Raw genomic sequence first — 24,459 nt, forward strand, 5'->3', positions numbered from 1 at the left:
TCCCTCATGGGCACCAGTTCGAGTACTGGCTGCTCCACTTCCAATCCAGCTCCCTGATAATGCACCTAGGGAAGCAGTGGAAGATGGCCCAAGTGCTTGGGCCCCTGTATCCATGGGAGACCCAGAAGAAGCTCCTGGCTCCTGGCTCCTGGCTTCGGCCTGGCCCAGCTCTGGCCATTGCAGTCATCTGGGGAATGAACCAGCAGATGGAAGACCTCTCTCGGTCTCTCTCTCCCTCTCTCTCTTCATAACTCTGCCTTTCAAAATAAATAAAACAAATTAAGAAAAAAAACATAATTGCTAACAGTTTGCAACAGAGACCAAAAGAAAATGGTAACACTATTAGTTTTTCAAGAAAATCTTTCATCAGTAAACTTAGCAATAAAGGGGGATAACCTTAGGTTCACATATTCAATGAGAAATACATGAGTTTTCTGTATTTCTTCTTTGTTCCAGTTCTTTAAGCAATTTGCTTCTTTGTTTCAGACTCTTTAAGAAAGTTGTTTATATCTGAACCATCTGAAGTTAAATTTTTACATCAACATTTCCAACTCTTCCAGCGTGGGATCTATTATTATGTGCAATTTATGTAACTTTAAGTTCCTTGATCCATACATAAAGATATATATATTTTTGAGGTTTTAACATTTCATTAATATGCACATTTTTAACCTCTAGAACAAAATTTATGTTTATAGAATTAGGGATAAATTATCTCCATTGTTATTTCTGGCTAGGAATTTGGTGAGTTTTACTTTACTTTGGGTCCTCTGACCTATGTCACACATGATGGCTGACTACTGGTGTCATCCAGGTATGGCCTAGAGAGACCAATGGAAGAAAAAATTCCTCTTAGGGTCACATGAACAAGCTTTAGTAGCAAAGCCCAGTTGAGATTCTGATGACAAAGTATGGTAGGGAAAAGAATATTATTTGAAACTAAAAGACTTGGGACTGGTTTATTTTATTTTCCCTCTCTCATTCTGCAACCCTGGACAAGTCTCTGAATGTCTCTTATCCCTAATTTCCTACTGGCCAAATATAGACTATAAGATACTCATCCTCCAATGACAATCGCATAAGATAATGTCTATGAAAGTATTTTCTATAGGTTTAAATACAGTTGGCCCTATCTAAACACAGTTGGCCCTCTTTGTCCATGGGTTCTGTATCCACAGATCAAAAATATATGAAGGGGCCGGTGCTGCAGCGCAGCAGGTTAACGCCCTGGCCTGAAGCACTGGCATCCCATACGGACACTGGTTCGAGACCTGGCTACTCCACTTCTGATCCAGCTCTCTGCTATGGCCTGGGAAAGCAGTAGAAGATGGCCCAACTCCTTGGGACCCTGCACCCATCTGGGATACCCAGAAGAAGCTCCTGGCTCCTGGCTTCGGATTGGCACAGCTCCAGCTGTTGCGGCCATCTGGGGAGTGAACCAACAGATGGAAGACCTCTCTCTCTGTCTGCCTCTCTCTCTGTAACTCTGTCTTTCAAATAAATAAAAAATAAATATTTTTTAAAAAAGATGATTTAAAGTGTATGGAAGCTGTGTATAAGTTATATGCAAACACTATTTTATATAAGGAACTTAAATATCCTCAGGGGAGGAGGGTTCCGGAAGCCAATCCCCCTAGTATATGAAAGATAACTACACTAAGTGTTTGCTATGCACTTATTTTTACTTTAACCTTTGGACTCAACTACTATAATCCTTCCCATTTTCCCCTGTGCTTAATTATCTTAGGTTTTAACACGGGGTTCTTTACCCCCAAATTTAAGTAATTTCTGTCTTCCTACTCTTAGATGGCCCAAGTGTTCTGGGTCTTTTTAATTTCCTCTCTCTGGAGTTCCTGGACTAAAACAGAATATGCCCCAAAGATGCCTCCTTATTTCTGATGGTGTCCTTAGATTTTTCTCTACATATTCTGCTGTACCTGCCGAATCTCCACCTCTCTTAGCTGACCCAGCCTTTAAACCAGCGTCCTCTGGAGACAGTAGCTTGACAGGTTCCCAAGTCTGCTTGTCACTTATCTACAGTGTGCCACAGGCCTCTTCATATGCTGTGTGATGCTGTGGGGAATGCAACAATCCTACTCACAGTTTGCATCCATATCAATTTCTTTCTTTCCATCTTTCCCTGAATGCTAACTTGTTTATCTGCTGTATTTGTTAGTGCTTATTGGATTGCCATACTTCTAGATAACTGAAAGGGTTTACCTCAGTGTGAATGGCTCCAAATTGCCTTTCTACATAACCTAAAGTGGTCCTGATTATTTGATTTTTATAAACTTCTAGAAAAACTTTCCAAACTTCCAACTTGAAGTTCTATAATTTGTAGTCTAAAACTGAATCTTTTTTAACAAAATGTTGATTGAAAGACTCCTGGCCCAGGGAACATGGCAGAGAAGAGCAGGGAGATGCAAAATTGCCACCTGCAGGGACCATCAGCATAAGCCGTGGCTTTACACGTCAAAGATGACGCTGATTAAAATACTAGCTTGGAGTTAAAGTGATCAGTGTAGGTTCATAACTGATCATAAAGATAGGATTAAATGTCAAAGGGATAACATAAATAAGACCAGTGTCTGCTAATAATAATTGATAGAACTAAAAAGGAGAGAACAGTCCAACATGGGAAGCAGGATACACAGCAGACTCATAGAATCACAAATGCTCCAAACAGCACTCTGGCCTCAGAATCAGCCCTTAAGGCATTCAGATCTGGCTAAAAAGTCCATGAGAGTATTTCAGGCATGGAAAGCCAAGACACTGTGGCAAAAATGACCTAAATGAAAGATCTCTTTGAGATCCCAGCAGAAAGAACAGGCCTTCAAAGAAGGAGGTACCTTTCTCTGAAGGAAGGAGAGAACTTCTACTTTTATTATGGCTTTGTCTAAATAATGTCAGAGTTTGTGACCTCAAGAGGCTTCCATAGCCTTGACAGCTCATAACAAGAGCCTCAGGTGATTACTGATATCATAAATAAGAGTGTCAATTGTTAAATCAACAACAGGAGTTACTGTGCACTTGCTTCCCATGTAGGACCTCTGTCCTTAATGTGTTGAACTATGAGAATTAATGGTAAAACTAGTCTTCAAACAGTACTTTATACTTTGTGTGTCTGTGTGGGTGCAAACTGTTAAAATCTTTACTTAGTATAGAGTTGATCTTCTGTAAATAAAGATAATTAAAACTGAATCTTAATGAAGAATGGAATGGGAGAGGGAGTAGGAGATGGGATGGTTTGTGGGTGGGAGGGTGGTTATGGGGGGAAGAACCACTATAATCCAAAAGTTGTACTTTTGAAATTTATATTTATTAAATAAAAGTTTTCTATAAAAAATACTAGCTTTGAAAGTCTGCAGATGGGCTGAAATATAAACACATCTCCAGTTCTTTAGTTTTAAGGTCCTTAAATGTATGTCTTGTCTAGTTGCCTAGTTCCTTACCCATGTTTGTAATGATTTTCCATACTGCACTGCAGGGTGGTGGCTAAAAGATAAATATCAAAGCCTTCAGACCAGAGTAGATGGTGAGTTAGAGTAAGGCCAGCCCTTCCCCTTAAGAAGAGGGAAGTACATATATCTGTTCCATCAAGACTTGGCTCTCTTGGCTCGTGGGGAGAAAACACTCCTCTTTTCAATGCATAACCCCATCTTTACACTTTATACCGTGTATAAGTGGCTGCTTTTTCCAGTGGCTCATTATCTGCTGTTTCTCACTCTGATTTTGCATCTTTCTCATGTTGAATTTTTTCTTTCCACTCTCTCCTACTGTACTTTCCTAAGTGAAAAGCCAGAGAGAAAGGCTGAAAACTAAATTTGATTGCCAAATAGTCAACCCATCATTCAGAGCTCCCATCTACATGGTTTTCGGAGCTCTCGGAACTGTATTGGACTTCCTTTGAACTGTATCTTCTTACGCATCCTTAGTCTTTCCAAAATTCAAAATAAATCCATCAAATATATTTTAAGTAGTTTAGATCACTGGGAAATATGCTCTCCAGGCCCATATTTTACTGCTGTTCTTTTTTTTTTTTTAAACAAATGGCTCCAATGGTTTTCAACACACATACTTCTGCACTTCAGGATTCCATGCATAAGAGGAAGCTTATGTCCAAGGAGAGCAGGAAATGTGTTACTTTTCAATCAGAAAATGTGAAAGAAACTGCCTGTGTCTCCACAAGACCTTGAAGCTAAAGTCTAGAATGTCAAACTAAAGCTTCTGTGAGAAAGAATGTCTTTGTACGGCACTGTTAAAGGAGCTGAGACAGAAGTTATGGCTTACTACCACTGTTGGATCCGTAGCTGGACCTGATTAAAGCTTTATTTTTAACCTTTGCTGGTGGTTATGAGATTCTGTTTAGACATGTTCCTTGGAGCTGACGCTGTGGCATAGCGGATAAAGCCGCCTCCTGCAGTGCCAGCATCTCACATGGGAGCTTGTTTGAATCCTAGCTGCCCCACTTCCGATCTAGCTCTCTGCTATGGCCTGGGAAAGCAGTAAAAGAAGGCCCAAGTCCTTGGGCCCCTGTACCCACATGGGAGACCCGAAAGGAGCTCCTGGCTCCTGGCTGCAGATTGGCGCGGCTCTGGCCGATGTGGCCAATTGGGGAGTGAACCATCGGATGGAAGACCCCTCTCTCTCTCTCTCTCTCTCTGCCTCTCCTCTTTCTGTGTAATTCTGAATTTCAAATAAATAAATAAAATCTTTAAAAAAAAGAACATGTTCCTCACCCTTTCTATTTAAGATATGCTACAACTTTTTAGTCCTCTGTGAAGAAGTTGTTCTGAATGTTGAGCCCAGGAAGCACATGTGCTGGGACCTCACCTAACTTTACCCTCCTCAAATGCAGGACATCAGCATGCGTGCCTACCGTAACCACTGGCCACACACAGCTGTTGCAACACACTCCACTACAAACATGAGTATAATCATTTAAGGAGCACTCGTGTAGCCAATCTGATCAGACCCACAAGGCGATCTTCATTTCAACCCATCTTGAAAACAATAAAAGGAACTGGTATACTTAAAGGCCATGAATATACACAGCCTACATTTTAAGAGTATAAGGAGAACACAGAACACTGATTCAGTCCCCAAAACTCATCTCATCCTTGCACTTCACTGTAACAACATCTGGTTTTACACATTGCCAACGAAGGGGAGCAATGAGAAGTAACTGGATTAACCTTAAGTTGTTTTTTAAAATTAATAATTTTGAACTAGACAAAATATTTTGGGCCGGTGCCGCGGCTCACTTGGCTAATCTTCCGCCTGCGGCACTGGTGCCCCAGGTTCTAGTCCCGGATAGGGCGCCGGATTCTGTCCTGGTTGCCCCTCTTCCAGTCCAGCTCTCTGCTGTGGCCCAGGAGTGCAGTGGAGGATGGCCCAAGTGACTGGGACCTGCACCTGCATGGGAGACCAGGAGGAAGCACCTGGCTCCTGGCTTCGGATCAGCGCAGCGCACCGGCGGTAGCAGCCATTTGGGGAGTGAACCAGTGGAAGGAAGACCTTTCTCTCTGTCTCTCTCTCACTGTCTAACTCTGCCTGTCAAAAAAATTTGGTCCTCAAAGTGGATTTCTGGCCTGAATTTTCTATGCTAGTCATTCTGTATGTGCAAAATAAATCAAGTAATCCCTGAATGATCACTTCACTTTGGTGTGTATGAATAGTGTCTGAACATTAACTAAAGTTTCATAAGATGTGGTATTACTATTTTTAAAGGAAGTTAACAATTCAGAGAAAATATGATTAATCATTGTGATGACACAGGCAAAATACCCTTCTCTTGAGACCAGAGTACCTGGCTCTCCATCACTTCTAGGCAAGCCCCAGTCACCACCCTCTCACCCAGGCGGACTGCCACAGCCTCCCAAGCACACTCCTTGCTTCCTCCCTCCTCACCCTCTTAGAATTTTCCATCCAACATCCAGAGTGACCTTCTGGAAACAGAAATCAGATAACAACATGACTCTGTTTAAAATCTGCCAATGGATCTGCACCCAACAGAAGCTCCAATGTTCTGATCTTGACTATCAGAGGTCCTGCATGACGCAGACCCAGCCTTACCCCTCTGATTTCATGTCATCCACACACTCCTGCCACTGGGCATTCTTCTCCAAACACCCCAAATTCTTCCCACCTAAGGGCCCTCACACTATATTTTTCCCTGCCTGGAGTGTCCCCCCTCCGCCTCATCTTCACTTTTGATCTCCACTGAAATCTTGACTCTGTCATGTAACCCTACTTTACCTTTTTTTGTAGCACACATCCCTAGATAATATTTTCTTATTTTAAACTGCCCACACTTCCACAGAAACAACTAACATTTACTGAGTGCCAGGCACTCTTCAAAGGGTACATATATAAAGTATGCTTTGGTCCCTGTAACAGCCTTTTGAGGCAGGTATTATTGCTGCTATTGCATGCCCATTTTACGTTGAAGAAACCAAGGTATGAATGAGCTGAATTACCACCACAAGATCACATGGCTGCACCCAGAGCATCTGGCTCCAAAGGCTGAGTGTTGCAACACTATGCCACATGCCAGCAGAAAAAAACTCCATGAGCTTTTCTGTCTTGTTCATCAGTGTATCTCCAATGGGTAGAACTGGGCTCAGTGAATTTAACATTGGTAATATTTTGTATTAACAAATAATTTTACCCTGTAGTCATAAAACACTATGACAGAAATATTTCACTAAAAGGAATTTTGTTAAGATTCAAATTACATTTTCCATGCCCATAGCTAATGTATTTAATGTAGAAAACCTGGTCCTCTAGTTTCGTTTATTCCAGCACTAACAGAATTCACCCTGTTCTTGTGTTTTAGTAACCCCTAGCTTATAAGATCCTCAGTTCTCCAGTAAGATAAATTACACTTCATTATAGCCATTCGCAGGCCAAGAGAGCTAACAAAGATTACATGAAATTATGCAAGGGAATGCAAAATATCAATAACATTCCTTAATTTTAAATTAAATCTAGAAATCCAAAATCTGTGGTCTCTGACAAACACACGTGTATTTGAGACTTTACCTTGAACAGAAGCTAAGCTGAGGTCAAGTGTGAAGGTCTACACGCACAGATTTTTGGCATTAACTCACATCAAAATCGATTAGAATACAAAACAAAGCTTTTCTTGACATTGACAGCACTTGTTCCTGTTACCTAAGTTTTTTCAAGCAAACATCACACTAGCCTTTGTTGTTACTATTAATGGCAGTATTTAGATTTGTTTATTTATTTAAAATCAAAAGGGGGAGGGAGGGAGGGAGAGTGAGAGAGAGAGAGAGAGAGAGAGAGAGAGAGAGAGAGTGAGAGAGAAGAAGAGAGAAAGAGATCTTCCATCAGATGGTTCACTCTCCAAATAGCTGCAACAGCTGGGACAGGGCCAGACCAAAGCCAGGAGCCAGGAGCTTCGTCCGGGTCCACCACGTAGGTGCAGGGACCCAAGCACTTGAGCCATTTTCCGCTGCTTTCCCAGGCACATTAACAGGGAACTGGATTTGAAGTGGGGCAGCCGGGACTCCAACTGGCATTCATACGGATGCCAGACTGCAGACAGAGGCTTAACCTACACCACAGTGCCGGCCCCTGTAGTATTTAGTTTTATGATGTGATGATTAATACATTTTTTTTCTGTAAGAAAACCTATCATTTGGGGTCTTAATTTAGAATCACAGCTACACAAAGCTTTATAATGTAACTTGGAGAACATCCAGCCTAACCAACTCAGTTCACACTAAGGAAACTAAGACCCATTGGAAGTGATCTGTTCAAGAACTCAGAAGCACATACAAAAATCAACAGAAAGATCCTCAATTCCAGGCAAGTTCTGTTTCCAACATACTGCTGAAAATGCTATGGAGGTTTAATCACTACGTCATATGCCTGGACTATGGAAGAAATGTTTTCCTGAGAAACCAAATCAATGCAACATAATTCTATTGAGCATCTGCTCTTTTGTCAGTGTTGGGTTCAATCCTTTGGGATGCATGTCCAAATTCAAACACTTCACCCATTTGCTGGATTACAAAGGTTGAGGTTTTGTTTACCTTTGAGAGGGTACCTGTGGCACCTGCCAAATTTTAAGGTCAGAGAACAACTTTAACTTTTTCTGTTAACTGCCCAAGGGGTCAAACTTTTTCCCTTTTAGAACCTCGTAGGTCAGTTCTCCACTGTGCCTTTTTTGTAATGTCTGTTTATTTTATTGACTTGAGAGCAAGCCATGCTGAGAACTCACTATTTTCCTGAAGTGTAGTATGGGAGCTTACAGGTTTGTTTTCTTTAACGATGAGTACCACAAACTATTACTATACTTTTCCAAGCCTATTTTTATTTCCGTTATATTTTCTGTTTAGAAAGGGTTCTTCTTAATTCTGTATGGATTTACTGTGGCCACATCTCCTTGGCATAGGGCAGAGTGTGTTTATAACCATCATTATGTTTGTCATTACTGTTCCAATAACTGTAGCATTATTGCTGATTGCCATGGGGAGCTGGACCATGAACATTTTGGTTGGAGAGAGATGAATTTCAGTTACAGAAACATTGATCTGATCCCAGGCTGCCTGCTTGGCTGCATTTCCAAGGTGGTCACTTAAGGTCACAGACTCTCTGGGAAAGATATGACACCTTTTTGCTTAAATAAATCTTTTGAGATACTCAGGAACAATGTTGTCCAAGTCTTGTTTTATTTGCGTGACTTTCATGGATTTTAAATTCTTTAATTTCTTGGGTCACATAAAAATACTTTAGACAATATAGTCAAATAGGGTACAAAATCTGCTGAGATTAAGTTACTTAATTCTGACCCAATTCGGAATACATGCCTCCCTGACTGCTTTTCAGAAAAATAAACAAGAAGACTGAAGTTGACTTTGAACTGTTCAAAATCAAAATCAAGTATTGTTCACCAATGGCTTTGAACAACTCAAACTGAAGAGCTGTCATTTGCATTTTAACCCATAAAACTTTAATTATAAAAAATCTTTTTGTTTGCCTCTTTTCTAAGGTTCCTCTCATAACTCTACAAAACAGCAAACCTAAGAACTTACGCTAACCATGAAGTCTCTATCCCTTTTCTACAAGAAGTGACCAATCAATACTTCCTGAGAAATCAATGCTAAGTAAAATAACAAAATAATGCTATGATATAAGATTTCAATGGTCTATTTTTCCTGAAAGAAAAAAAAGCATTATTTTGACTGGTACTTATTAATGTGACAAATAATAAATCTGTCAAGAATACTTGCATGAAAATTCATTCTAAATGTAGTGAGTAGGTGAATACATTCACATCAGCACACACATGTTAAAGCATAGAGCTAACACTGTTGTTATACTTTATTAGAGATACAGGAAAATTCTATAATATGTCATAGGCTGGACCCATACTTGTGTTTATGGAATATGAAATAAAGGCAATTGTCGCTAGTTTCCTAAGTAAGCCCACTTCTAAATCTATTAGCCAATTCTTAATAACAGTCGCAGCAGCAGTGACTCAAGCATGTGTACCACTAACTGCTGGGCGGACTTTTCTGCTGAATACAAGCACATTCCATGAGCACACACGTGCAGAGCATTAAAATAAGAACTACAGAGAGACAGCAAAGGACCAGTGGGTCAGGCTTTTGGCCTTTGGGAGCTTTCAATCTAACAGGACTTATGAAGAGATACCAAAGGAGTAGGATGAGAGGCCTGGCTTTCAATCTAGCTGAGAGAAGACAAGATCTTACACATTCTTGTCACATCTTAACATTTTGAAGCCACACACAGCATCATATGAAATTTTTAAAGTTGAAAACTTTAAAAACTATTGAAGCAATTCAGAGTAAAAGTCTGAAATTTTTAAAGTTGAAAACTTTAAAAATTATTGAAGCAATTCAGAGTAAAAGTCTAGTATGAACAGAACTATATAGGAATTTATTTTTTTAAGAAAATTCCTAAAAGAAATCACTTCAAGTTGGTTATGGATGTGAACTAACTGTGCAGAAGGGCAAAAGAGATCTCCATTCACTAAAATTTTGAAGCTTCTTTGCATATTTATACATCTACAATGGCTGGCATTACAGGGCATGATGATCTTCACTTTATTTTGTCTCCTAAATGAGTCTGAAACTCTCTTGAAGGCACAGACTATGTCTTCTATTTCTTTTTTACTCCTTGTCTACCTTAAACACATTTTATTTGTTGACCTGACTTGAAATAATTAAAATGAACAGAAGAAAGGTATCCCACATAAGAAGGAATGCAAGGGACTACTAATATATAGGATAACATTTTTAAAATCTAAAAATTTCTTAGTGAGTAGCAATTACCTGAATCAAATAATGCCTACCAGGACTAACTAACTCAGCTTGATCTAATAAACAGCTATAGAGGTAAAGAAAAGGAGAAAAGCCGCTTGACAAAAGGGCAAATGTGAGAAAGCAGTGTACCACAGTCATCAGAAGAGTGCAGGCCACTTTCAGCCTGCACTAACAGAGCCAAAGAATCTGCCAGGCATAAAAAGGGACACTGACTGGGGCCAGCACTATAGCATAGTGGGTAAAGCCACCTGCAGTGCTGGCATCCCATATGGTCACTGGTTCAAGTCCCGGCTGCTCCACTTCCAATCCAGCTCTCTGCTATGGCCTGAGAAAGCAGTGGAAAATGGCCCAAATCCACGGTGTGCACAGAACCCACTGACTGGGACAGTGAGATATGTGATGATGTGAAACCATATTATGCAGAAAAGGGGGAAGGAAGAGGGATACAGGATAATTCGCCTAAAGAAAATAAGACTGGGTAAGAAATAAGAGCTGTCAGAACCAGATCTTTTAGAGGAATAGCTTTGTCTTCAGTTTACAACTAAACTAATTTTCATTTAGTATTTTCTCAGAAAAGACTTTGACACTTTATTACATGATGGCTATAATTAATGTCAGACTCTAAATTAGAAATCAAAAATTCTATTTGATCATTTGGTTTCAAGCTGGACCTAAAGTGTGTTTTGGCATTATTACTAACTGTTAGCAGCAAGTTATGGAAACAGATGCAGTCTTGATAATGTGTTCCAAATATGAAACACATTGCAAGAAGACTTGGAGATAAAAATATATACTGCACATACACACTTTTACTGTGCTATTTCCTGTCCTTATCCACAATAGAAGCGTCTTTTGTTGTGCCCTTTCTTTGTTGTTCCAGGTAAACAAAACCCTGTCTTCCTTTTCTACATGCCTATCTTCCTCTTCTTCCTCTTTTTCTTTTCTTTTTTTTTTTCCAACTTCATTCCCAAGAATACTTGTTTTAGACATGACTAAGCACCTACTATGGGCCAAAACAGGGCTAGGTTGTTAAGACTCAAGAATATGTAAGCCATAGTTGCTGTCCTTGAGAAGCTTGCCTTCCACAAAAGGGGAATGGCACGTGATCAGTTATACAGGAGGAAGATGTGCACAAATTCAGGGCATCCCAAGTGCAGAGGTAACATGCAGTGAGGACAGACAGGAGAAGGGATGGTGGGGAAAGGATTACCCCAGGGACAGCAACAGGGCCCTGCTCTTGCTGTGGAGAAGTGAGCTGGCATGGAAGTGGGAAACAGCAAGGCAGACTCAAGGAACACCAGCCAGGCATCTCTAAGGAGAAAAGGAACATTCTTTACCTAGGAGAGTTGAGAGGCAGCAATCACACAGCTGTGTTATTTTTTTTAACTTGATTTGTTCTGTATTGGAATTCATGTCAATGACCACCTAAAGGTAAACATTTAAGAACTTATTTACGAGGAAATTTTTTAATTAAAAATTAAATTTTAAAAATAAAAAATATGCCAGTGCATATTTTGTCTTAAGGAAACTTAAGACATTGCTAATTAGAAAAGGCAGAACCATAAAGATAATAAGAAAGTCAGTGGTGGGCCCGGCGCTGTGGCGTAGCAGGTAAAGCTGCTGCCTGCAACATTGGCATCACAAATGGGTGCTGGTTCATGTCCTGGCTGTTCCACTTTCAATCCAGCTCCCTGCTAATGCACTTGAGGAAAAGCAGTGAAAGACGGCTCAAGCACTGGGCCCCTGCACTCACGTGGGAGACCCAGATGAAGTTCCTGGCTCCTGGCTTTTGCCTGGCCATTCCGGCCATCTGGGGAGTGAACCAGCAGATGGAAGATCTCTCTATCTATCTTTCTGTTTCTCTCTCTCTTTCAAATAAATAAAAAAATCTTTAAAAAACAGAAAGAAAGAAAGTCAGTGGTACCTGGGATGGGAAGAGAGATGAATAGGTGATAATGAGGTTTTTAGGGCAGGAAACTATTCCCTATTGATTCTGCAGCAGGGATACACAACATTGTGTATTTGCAAAACCCACAGAACTGCACAACACAAAGAGTGAACCCTAATGTAAAGTATGTCTTTATTTAATAACAATACATCAGTATTGGTCCATCATTTGTAGCAAACAGATCACACAAATGCAAGATATAAATAACAGAAGAGAGTGGGAGGTAGTAGGGGGAAGATATAGTAACCTTTACTTTCTGCTCAATTTTTCTGTGAGCCTAAAAAACTACTATAAAAAGTAAAGTGTTAATTTAAAAACATAAATGTAATAGCATATTTGAAGCTAGTGACACAACTTATATTTTCCACTACCATTTATCTGACAAGGCAAACTTTCTTCATTGATAGTTCTAAGAAACACCAATCACTAGACTCCAAGCAGAACCTCTGAGACGTAAGAATAAGCAACTTCAAGTAAGTCACTGACATGGTACTACTGAGGCACAATAAATAACTGCCATATCTGAAAATAACACGTAGACTCTCCAGTGACATTCAAACTAAAACTCAGGCTTCCTGAATTAAATCGCATCCCCCCTCTTTTTGGATCCCAGAGCAGCACAGAAGCCACTGCTGTTAGAAAATTAATATTTTTTGGTCGCATGAGATTCACACTCCCAAGTTTTCTTCTACAAAAAGGCGACTGCAGCAAATCTGTCAATAAAATTTATAACCATGTGTTTGCCATCCCTGCAGAAGCATGATTCCTTTCATTACTAAATCTTTTCCCTATGTGTGGGTGGTTGTGCATGTGTCAGAAATAAATCCCCACAAAAACAACTGACAAGAACCATGTATAAAATCCGTCAAACCATGTCCACAGGCTTCACTCTGAGTTTTGGTACCTGAGTCTAGCTACAAATAACTGTCATTAGTCATACGGCCAGGCTTCGTCAGCTTTGCAATGAGGGCCAACCATCTCCAATTGATTTAGTAGGAATGGAACCACTTCTTAGGTCCTCAGCACCAGTAAATCAAAGGTTACAGTAAACTGAGGTCCTTGTAACATTAAAACACCCCTTGCTCATGTCAGAAGGTGCCTATTTTTAGGGGAAAGATGAATTAAGACATATAGAATGCAAAAATAATCTAATTGATCATAGTTGATAAAATAGAGAAGAATACTGAGCATTCAGCTGTTAACACAGGGCTTTGCTTTTGTTGAGGGTCCATTAAGTTTAATAACTTCCCCCTCTGTGGCTTTAAACAGAGAACTTCTTCAAAATAAGAGTGGCTCCTATTAAACTTAATTACTTGCCCGTGGCTGCTGTGGCGAGGCATGTTCACCAAACAGGTGGCTCTTAATAAAGGAATGGTTGCAGTTTAAAAAGTAGATGCTCTAGTGTTTTACTATAGTTGTTTTAGCTTTCTGGTTTATTAGTATTGATTGCTGGAGTTTTCTTTTTAACCTTTCTGAAGGCGCTGCTCCCTCCTGTGAGTTAAGAGCTGCTCTGCTGAAGTGAATGTTCACGTATACTTGACACATTACTGAAGCTCCTGGTTTCAAAACTTGACAGAGACATGGTTCTAAGGGGCAATTTTAAATAAATGGCATCAAACGCCACTGGCTTTGAAATTACATGAAATTATCCTCCTGGCAGACCCTGAGTGGTCAACTGGGGTTTTCCACGGACAATTTCCAGATTTTGTGGCAGTGATAACATAATTTTTAGTAAATTTATTTGTTAGACTAGTGCCTAGTCTACTGACTTTTGGAACTATGATAGTTCAGCAACTGACACTCATAAAAACAGAAACATCGGGGCCGGCACTGTGGCATAGTGGGTAAAGCTGCCGCCTGCAGTGCCGGATTCCCATATGGGCAGGGGTTGGAGTCCCGGTTGCTCCATTTCTGATCCAGCTCTCTGCTATGGCCTGGGAAACCAGTGGAGGATGGCCCAAGTCTTTGGCCCCTGCACCCATGTGGGAGACCCAGAAGAAGCTCCTGGCTTTGGATCAGCCCAGCTCCGGCTATTGCAGCTATTTGGGGAATGAACCAGCGGATGGAAGATCTCTCTGTCTCTGCCTCTGCCTCTCTGTAACTCTGCCTTTCAAATAAATAAGTAAATATTTTTAAAAAAGAGACATCTTCAATAGTCTTATGCTGTTCAATTTTTAAATGGAATTTTTGATAGATAATTATTTCGAAAGAAGGGATTCAAAACTATTTTCTTAAATAGGAAAATAAAAAGCCTTCTGAAAGACTACAGTTCTTAACTCTGTCCTGGGTAAAAGAAATGCCACAGATGCAGAGAAAAATTATCCAGAAAACCTGTAGTAGCCTCGTCAAAGTGACTGAGGCAAAAAAATACCTAGGACCCTCCCCGTACATGTAGTTATATGTACGTGTATACACAAACACACACACACACACACACACACGCACACACACATATCTTAAGTTACTCTATGGTTGATATATCCTAAATCTCCAAGAGACCTCCAGAGAGCCGCAGAGAGGCCCCTGGGCACAATGACCACAATAACAGAAAACTGGCTGTGTAAATCTCTTTCAACTTCAGGTATGCCAAACAGTAGCACAGACCTAGGTCAGTCTAAGCCACTTCACCCAGGTCAGTGGGAGGGGGGAGGAGTAATTTGTGGTGAAAATGTATGTAAGTTCTCCAAGGAGGGGGAGCCACAAGCCAAAGAATCAGGAATAATAAGCAGCTGTGGTTCTTTTCATAGCAGGATAACTATGTAAAATGTGTTTTGAAAGTCAGCAACTATTTATCTACACATTATTTTGTAATGACCTCCAGACAGTAACTATAATCTTTGTGTCAAATCTCACAAGTGCACTGGAATCAAAAATGCTGGGGTGTTGTTATTACAGCTATAAAGAAATACAACAGTTCGCGTTGTATAAAGCAAGCTAGCCTTTACCTTACTATACCTTTCTCTTATCAATGGGAATGAACTTTCTGACTACCACTGCATAGAGAATATTCTTTTAGGACTATGTAAGATGAGATGGGTAATGTATAAATCACTCAGGCAGATATTATATGATAAAGTCATACACATAGTAAGTACCATGGGAAAGGAAGACTACATCTTTTGCTGCTTCTGCTCTATACTGCCAATAATCTGTTCTCTGATAAGTAGTGCTCGATTATTCTATGCAACTCAACACAATCCCAACTCTTCATAAAAGTGTAGGTCCTATTAGTCAACACTTGTGAATAACTCAGTTATAACCTTATCACTGCTATTGCTAAAATATTTAAGACTGCTCAAGGTTGAGGAAATATTTCCTGAAATATTGCACCACTGACCTTTAAGACATTGAGTATTATATCTTTCTCTATAGAAATACAGGGAATCAGAGGTGACACAACTTGGTCATTTTATTTTATCTTATTTTAATGATAACTTCTATCCAAAAAGGGTCTGAGGGAGATAACAGGAATATGCTATTCAACCAAGTGAGCCACAGCACCAGCCCCTGGAATGTGCTATTCAATATCATTGTCATTATTATAATTCATTAAGTCTGGAATTATAGTTACACTTAAAATTACTCAGAAGGATACTAACTGGGGCATGTATCTGGAGCAACAATGATGATGCCACTTGGGACACTAGCACCCTATACTGGAATATCTAAGTTCCAATCACAGCTTTGCTTCCAAGTCCAGCTTCCTGCTAATGAACACCCTGTGAGGCAACAGAGGATGGTTCAAGTACTTGGTCCCCCACCCTACATGGGAAACCCAGAATGAGTTCTGGGTTCCTGGCTTTGGCCTGGCCCAGCCACAGCTGTTTGGAAGTGAACCAGTGGATGGGAGAACACTCTCTCTCTCTCTCTCTCTCTCTCTTTCAAATAAATGAAAATTAAATAAGAAAAAGGTACTAGTAAAGAAAGATGTGGAAATGGATCCCCTGAATCATGGTTTTTCTCTGAAATGCTCTTTAAGGATGAAATGTAGTTTTTTTAGGAATGGTTCTTCTAAGGGATCTTTCAAGTTGCTTTTATTCCTATGATCCCCTGTTAATGTAAGTATATTATCATCCCCAGTTAATGTAAGCATAACTCAACATTTTCTGTTTTCTGACATAACTGAACAGCTATTTTTTTCTTAATGCTTAACTGACTTTTCTGTGATTGGCTCCCTATTGCTTTTAACTCTATTTACTTTAAGTCTATACAACAGTAATAATAAAGGCAATCATTTGAGTACTTACATGTACTAGGTATTATGTTAAGTACTTTGTGAATACCATGAGTATTAACTCATCTAAATATTTAAGTATTCAAAGGGTTTTTTATTTTAAATATGTTCTGTTGTAATTTATTTTGTTAAAATCCCATTCAAGAGTTTAGATTTTTATATATTTGATCCATTTAAACCAAAGTTTGCCTACAAATTATAAATGGATATTTCATTTTTATAAAATAATTTTAGCTTCATAATATCAACTACAATCTATTTGGCACAAACTGTGTCAGGTCTGTTGTAAGCACTTTATACCCTTGCAATAACCCTAAGAGATAGGTATTATATCCCTGCTTTTCCTAATAATAATAACTAAGTTTCAGAGAATTAAGAAGCTTGCCACATATATATAGGAGCAGGGATTCAAACCTGGAACCTCCAATCTTAAATATAAGTAATGAATTTTATTCTTTCTCACCCCAAATCATACAAGATTATTTTGTGCATTCCTCTAGAGAAAAGGATGAGAACTGTTCCAAGAATCATCTCTAAAAGTGACCATGGAACTGCCTGGGGATGAGGTTAGGGGTTAATATTTTAGCTGTGCATGTGACAGGGGAACAGTTTGATTTGGCACAGAACACGGTGAAGACTAGATGCACAGGGATGGACTTGATCCAAAGGATTTTATTCACAAAAGCAGTAAGACAGAAAAAAAACCAAAACTGTTCATTATTGAGTCTCACTTGTAGGAGCCTCTATGGCATGGACTTTAGGGACAGCCGTCCATAGGAAAGGGATAACAAGATAGAAATGTGCCTTTGGCACATGGGAACACATGAGACAGCAGCCTGTCCGAGGAGGTTCTCAGGAGCACGTGCCCAGGGAAGTGAAAAAGGTGCTCACTGCAAACGACACGGTCTGAAGTACAGCCCCACAGCCCACAGCAAGGCCAGGTAAATCAGGGCTCCTCCAGTTCCCTGACAGCCCACATCTAGTTGTTTCTTCCTGTTTCCCTACATGCTGACAAGAGGGATTTTCTGTTCCCTTTAATGTTTATATGAAACCTCCCACCCTGGCACCTTGCTACTTTACCAGCAACAACTCACAGAGATGCTTGGAGCAGGAGGAAAAAACCAGACTAGACTCAGCTGTAAACCAGTTTAAAGCAGAGGCTCATTACTACCTTCAGCTAAGATCAACATATGACTGGATAAATAACCAGTTTCTGCTCCCACCTCCTCTTCTGCGGAATCGAAAGACTGTGTTGTTTTAATGAAATGTTTACAGTATTCCTCAGTAAACTGATTCAAAATAATCTGGGTGCTCTATACTAGACATGTAAATGATAAATAATGAGTACCCACTCATACAGCATTTTTTCAGTGGTTTCCCAGTGAATTATTACATGAATAAGCCTCAGTGAGAAAGTTCTGTAGACAAGAGTCTAAAGCTACAATGGCTTCCTGAGGCTTGGTGCTTCCCCACTCCCCCAACCCCTCAATCTTATTCACAGAGGGTTGCGCAGATGGGAACCCCAGGGGACCCTCAACAGAAGCAAGTGTGTACAAGCCACAGTTTGTTCTATCAAAGTGTCATTCCGGCCCTGTGTAAAACAAAATGGATTTTCAGTGTGAAATACAGAAGGAATGACTAGAACTAACTCCATGCCCTGAAACACTGTGCCTTCAACCTCGCATCAGCCCTTGGTTTCCTCCCTGGGCCTTAGTCCTGCTTTCCTATGTCTTTAACTGATGTTTGCCTAAAGGAGATGGTGAGTCCAGCCAAAGGGGAGTAAATAAAATTCTATACTCTGCACAACGTGACAATAAATACCATGTGATTCATAAAAATAGTAATAGCAGTCATAACGAAAAGTGGTAACATGGTTTCCCAAGGAATCTTACAGTTCTCCCTCCACCCCTCTTCTTTCCCTACTCACCCCCACGAGAGTCCATCTGCAGCAGAGTATGTGAAGGCACTAGGACCAGAGAGCCCTTTCCTGCTATTTGCTTGAGAAACAAAGCTTTCCCTCCTCCCAAGTTGAAAGAAATAAAGGAGTCTGAACTAACGAAAACCTGCAAGCCTGCTGGTGGAGCTTCAGCTTGTCAGTGATGCAACTCAGCGGAGTGAGTAACGGCTTCGAGCTTTGCAGAAAATGAGAGAAGGGAGAGAAACAGAGACAGGAACACAAAGAGAAAGAAAGAAAGGCATTAACCTGGCCAGGAGTCACACAGGTACTTGGGGCCCGAACCCAGAGAAGAGTGTCTGGCAACATGGAATGCAGTGGGGTGTGTGCCTTTTTTTTTTTTGTTTTGGGGGCCAGTGTTGTAGTTCCTATAGCAGAGCATGCTGAGGGCTTTTCTTCCTTATTTGCAAGACTCATACCTTTGGCCAAGGGTCTTTAACTTTTCTGTCATGGACACTTTCTGGCTCTCTAGGATGAATTCTCCAGGAGAGAGAGGGAGGCAGTCAGGTCATTTAGCACTGCCACGGCCCCCATAAGCCACAGACTTTTGTGGTGCCTATGGCATAATCTGCAGGCACCGGACTACCACACTGAGTGACGGCAGGGTGCTGTATGCCTCATAGAGAGGCTGCCCTGTTGTTGGGCTGGCTGCTCAGAGGCCAGCTCTGAATTGTCTCTCAAGACTCTCCCAGGCCTCACTGCACTTTGAGTGACTAGTTTCTGACAAGGACCTTAAGCTGGCAGGTGCTATCTTCGGGAACTGACTAACTTGGACTCCTGGGATTCATGAGCCTTTAGGAATGGAGGACTGTGCCACCCAAGCAGTAATCCGGCTCACAGGCAGATGTTAGGAAAAGAGAGGAACACAAGCAGAAGGAGGCCTGGCTAAGACCCTCAGGAGAAGGTCCTAGTCAAGAGGTAATGGGCACCAAATGGGATACAATTCAACTGGGTGGCATTAAATGTCATCTTAAGAAAAATATGCCACCTCTGGTGGATTTTCAGTCCCCTGACTTTAAAACACTTGAGTGTTTGATAACCCCATAATTCAGAAGACCCAGTTTACCCACTGCCTTACCCTTGCCCACATGCCTCTAATAGAATTGCTGTGAGTGTAGATCAGACAAAGCTTGGCCCATCCCGCTTCCCTGGACCCCTGCACAGGGGTAGGTGTTTAGTTCAGGCATCATCTTTACCTGAAATGCGCCTGGGCACGTCGGTGATGGCAGGAAGCCCAGTGCCTCGTGTGGAAGACAGCGGGGTGGTGGAGTGAATGGACGGGGACGTCATCTGGCTCAGGTAAGAGGGGTAAGACTGGTCATAGGACCACGGCGGGGAAGACTGTGCCTGCCTGGGGTCTGAGAAAAACAAGAAGGAAAAAAAACCTTTACTGGACCAGCCACTGCAGTCTTAGAAACATGCAACCCAAAACTCAGGACAAAGCAGAAAAATATGAAAATATATAAAAAATAACATTTGCTTCCCACAACCTCACCCTTTCACTCCCTGAATAGCACCAAGCAGCAAAATGGATCATGAATAAGGACCGTCTCTCTCTCATATAAATATTTGCATTTGGCAAGTCTAATGGTCACTTAGAAAACAATCTGCCTTGGTTATTTTTACCAGTGGAATTATGTCTTATTTATGTTCTGTGTTCTCCGAACTTCCTCCATCAAACATATATTATTTATATATAATATACATAATGATATAAATCTTTTTAAACAATTAACTTGCTTAAAGAACATACAGACTGTGCTCCTACTGCTATACATCCAGTAGAGAAAGGAAAAGATTGGAGGGGGCAGCTCCTAAGATGAACAGAAAGGAAGGGAGCAGGTTATATTGTTCCCATGCTAATTTAAACCAGAAAATAACCTTTAGGGAAAAGATAAAAGTTAATTTCAAGGTCAACTACCATTTAAAATTGCAAAGCTTCATCACTATCCAGTTTCAATGTTATACATATGATTTTCTAACAGTAAGAAAATGACCCAAAACAGGAGAACAGGGAAATGTTTTTAATCCTACTGGAGTCTGTCTTTAAAATGTCACGTGTTTGGAATGTGGCCTAGTGTTACCTACAGGCACAAATAAAAGTAGTGGGCAGTCAACTGGGTAGAAGTATTGCTGAACAATGACAATATGTTTTGATGTATCTCTATAGAGTTTCTTGAAGGTACAGATTTAAGGTCCAGTAAACTGACTAACAGACTAGTCTACCTAGGAACAAAAGGTAAATTTAATGTATATTTCCAAGGCAAAGAGGCACACACTATTTCAGAGTTTTGCTTCTACTTGGGAGAAAATCAAACAAAATCATAAGCAATTTTCTCTTAAAATATGTTCTTGTGCTAATTTTTAAATTTTTATGTGAATTTTTAGAATTCTAATAGACCAAGCTATTCACAGGGCAGCTTGGTCTATTAAAATTTGCTTGTACTTCTAAATGTTCAAAATTAGGCCTCACTACTAATCTCAGGAGTAATGAGACTCGTACTTTCTAGGTGATCTTGGCTTAATGGCTCAGTCAAGTTTCTCTGAGTCTGTTTCCTTATCTGTAAAGGGAAAAGAGTTAATAGCTGAAATGCAGGAATATGAGAATTACATGACAAAACTATTATGAAAAGAGTAGTACAAGATATACTCAAAAATGAATTCTTTCTTTAAAAAAATTCTTGGTAACACAGGTCTATTTCCATTAAGACACCTGAACTGGAGCTCATACATTTGGAGTAGATTTAGTTACTCCAGTGTCATCTACCACTCTTTGATAATGAAAAGCGTAATTTTCAAAAACAATATATTTGAACAGTCAAAGTTGAACTCTTAAAAAAAGAGTCTATGACAAGGCATGAGTTTTTCCTAAGATGACTCCTCTTTCCTCCCGCCATGGAAAAATCCTCTTGTTTATTTGATTCAACAAAAATAAGCTGCACAGGAACAAGTTTAAAGTCCAGAGAAATATACAGTTTGCTTTACAGTTATGGTATCTGACATAGCAAGCTTCTCAGTTTTTCTAGAGTCAAAGCGATTAAATTTCAGCTATATCTTATTTATTTCTTCAATTCAGACACAATGTATTTAAAGACTGTACATATAGGACATATTTCCTTGAATCGAAATAATTAAATACACTTGGATATTTATCCGATATTTGCTGACATCAAGAAATACAGAGAAGACTTTCATCCAATCCAATTTTAAGGAACAGGTACCTGAGTTTTCAATTTGAATAAAAGTATACTATTGTAAGTGTCTGACATAAACTTTCTTTCAAAGAGCTAAAGCATATTTAATCATTATGAATTTCTGTATTTTAAAACTCTCAAGGCTGAGATGGTATAGACTGGCAACATTTCCAACTTTGAGTGATGGCCATGCTATGTATCTGATAATGACACACTTCCTTGTCATACACCATATCGTAATTCATTGTTCAGAGGAATGGTAAATGATCTTCAAGTGGAAAAAGATTCATTCCTTATAGCACAGGAAAGCAATTTCATAAAGGCAAGCCTTTCTCTCAAACAACATTGGGCACATGGGACTCGCTTTTGGATTTGAGTTCTAATCTAATTTCACCAGATGACTTCCTGGGCAAGCAGTTTAACCTGTACAACCATTTCTCTACTGAGCAGTATCATTATCAGCAGTATAGAGCTTCTGGCCTAAAAATAGGAAATTATACAAACAAATGTAAAGAATGGCTAAAATGATTAAAGTTATTTTAAATATATGAATATCTCAAAGGAATTAGGGTATTTAATTTGGATGCAGGAAACAACCTTACAGTTCTCATACAGGCAGGTATCTCAGTACAGTCAGAAACAAATGGGCCTTCTACTCTGAGTGGGAGTTCCAGCTGCACTATTTATAAGCTGCAGAATCTCAGCTGAGTTAGCAAACTCTCTCTCAATCTCAGTTTCCTTATCTGAAAAATGATGCAGCATAACATGGTAAAGCAAACAGAGCAAAGTGGCCACACATAACAACCAGGCAGAGAGGCCACAGCCTGAATTACGACTCTCCACCATGCATTTTTAGGGCCTCAGTGACCATGTGAAAAACAGGGATAGTGATATTTATTGGGATTTTTCTGAGCTTCATGTGAAGAAGGCCATATCTGACAAGGCATCTGGTACTCTCAGCACATATTAGCACATAGTAACTACATAATAGAGGTGCTATCTGTAATATGAATACAAAAATGACTATATCATGTTTGCTTGAAAAAATTAAATGAGGTAATGTAGTAAAACCACTTTGATAACTGTAAAGTACTATATTTAAACTATTATTATTCTCTTTAGGAGCTCTGTTTGGTCAAGAGTCCCTACCAGGTGACCTGAGGTAAGTTTCTTTTGGTTGATGAATTTTAATTTCCTCATCTGTAAAATGGGAATGATAATACTATCTCAGGTGCTGGATTTGTCCAGAGTTGACCTTAACAATTTTCAAGATCAAATTGAAAGGTCAGAGTTTGTGAACTCAAGAGGCTTCCATAGCCTTGGCAGCTCATGACAAGAGCCTCAGGTGATTACTGATATCATAAATAAGAGTGTCAATTGTTAAATCAACAAGAGAAGTCATTGTGCACTTGCTCCCCATGTAGGACCTCTGTCTTTAATGTGGTGTACTATGAGAATTAATGGTAAAACTAGTCTGCAAACAGTACTTAATACTTTGTGTGTCTGTGTGGGTGCAAACTGTTAAAATCTTTACTTAGTATAGAGTTGATCTTCTGTATATAAAGATAATTAAAACTGAATCTTAATGAAGAATGGGATGGGAGAGGGAGTAGGAGATGGGATGGTTTGTGGGTGGGAGGGTGGTTTTGGGGGGAAGAACCGCTATAATCCAAAAGTGGTACTTTTGAAATTTTTATTTATTAAATAAAAGTTTTCTATAAAAAAGATCAAATTGAACATACTTAAGCATAAATAACTGTAGGGTCATAAGCTGGAGAATATGTCTATGTTAGATGTGCAGACAACTTTGACAATAATTTAACCTTAATCATGTTCATTCTTAACCTTGGTTTCTTTCCAGAAGGAAAGTTCTAATCTTTTTAGTTCATTTTCAAATACTGCACACTTTTATATTCTCAACCTTTAGTGGATAATAATGGCTAGAAAATATCTTGACTTACTAAATGCTCTCGTGCCAAGAAAATAGTATATTGTAAATATATAGCACAGCATATTTGCCTTTTTATGGACGATTACTAATGCCTACAGTAGAGAAAAGTCACCTTAACTGGATCTCGTAAATAATTTCTGAACAACTTCCTGAAGAAATCTGAGACTTCTGAGATTCACTCTTAACTTGGATGAATCAGAGGACGTAGGTTGCTCCCTGCAGACCCTGAAGATGAAACCAGTGAGGAAATGGTCCCTAGCACTATGACAGCACATGAAGAACTACCATCTGTCTGTAAAGTCAGGCTACTGATTAGAGCCCTTGGGTCTGCAACTGTACCCTTCCAGAAGAACTGTGGCTTCCTTTGTGAAAATAGAGAAAATTTAGCTATTGTGACTTCAGGTTAAATTCTGTCTGAGGTGGAAAGTATTGAGAACCATAAAAAGAAAACAGTCATTTGACATAGGAATCCCCTCAGGACTTGCTCCAACTGAAGCAAAGTCTGCCACAAGCGTGTACTTGTGTTTTCACTGAAGCTCTAAAGTCAGAGATGAACTGTGGACAGGTGCGTACTTGTATAGCGGTTAAATGCTTGAGACTCCCACATCTCTTACTGGAGTGTTTTCATTCAATCCTAGTTCCACTCCTGATTCTGGCTTCCTGATGTGCACCTGGGAAGCAGAAGGTGATGCTTCAAGTATTTGGGTACCTGTCACCCACATGGGAGACTTGAAATTGAATTACTAGCTCCGGGCTACAGGCTGGCTCAGTTCCCAGCTGTTGTGGTTATTTGGGAAGTAAACCAGCAGATGGGAGATCTCTCTCTCTCTCTCTCTCTCTCTCTCTCTCTCTCTCTCTC

At 39.9% G+C, this 24,459-nt stretch overlaps 1 protein-coding gene across 11 annotated transcripts in view; it reads right to left on the bottom strand.

Moving 5' to 3' along the window:
• RUNX2 (RUNX family transcription factor 2) overlaps positions 1–24,459 on the bottom strand; it is a 358,973-nt gene that overhangs the window by 133,537 nt on the left and 200,977 nt on the right. For 9 of the 11 annotated variants that reach the window (XM_070074034.1, XM_070074039.1, XM_070074031.1 and 6 more), the window contains one exon: positions 19,652–19,813. The exons of the other annotated variants lie outside the window; for them this stretch is intronic. In XM_070074034.1, the coding sequence (XP_069930135.1) occupies positions 19,652–19,813 (162 nt within the window). The remainder of the gene's footprint in view (positions 1–19,651; positions 19,814–24,459) is intronic. 11 annotated transcript variants of the gene reach the window in all.

The sequence above is a fragment of the Oryctolagus cuniculus genome, chromosome 5, assembly GCF_964237555.1.
Source record: "Oryctolagus cuniculus chromosome 5, mOryCun1.1, whole genome shotgun sequence".
Classification (NCBI taxonomy): Eukaryota; Metazoa; Chordata; class Mammalia; order Lagomorpha; family Leporidae; genus Oryctolagus; species Oryctolagus cuniculus.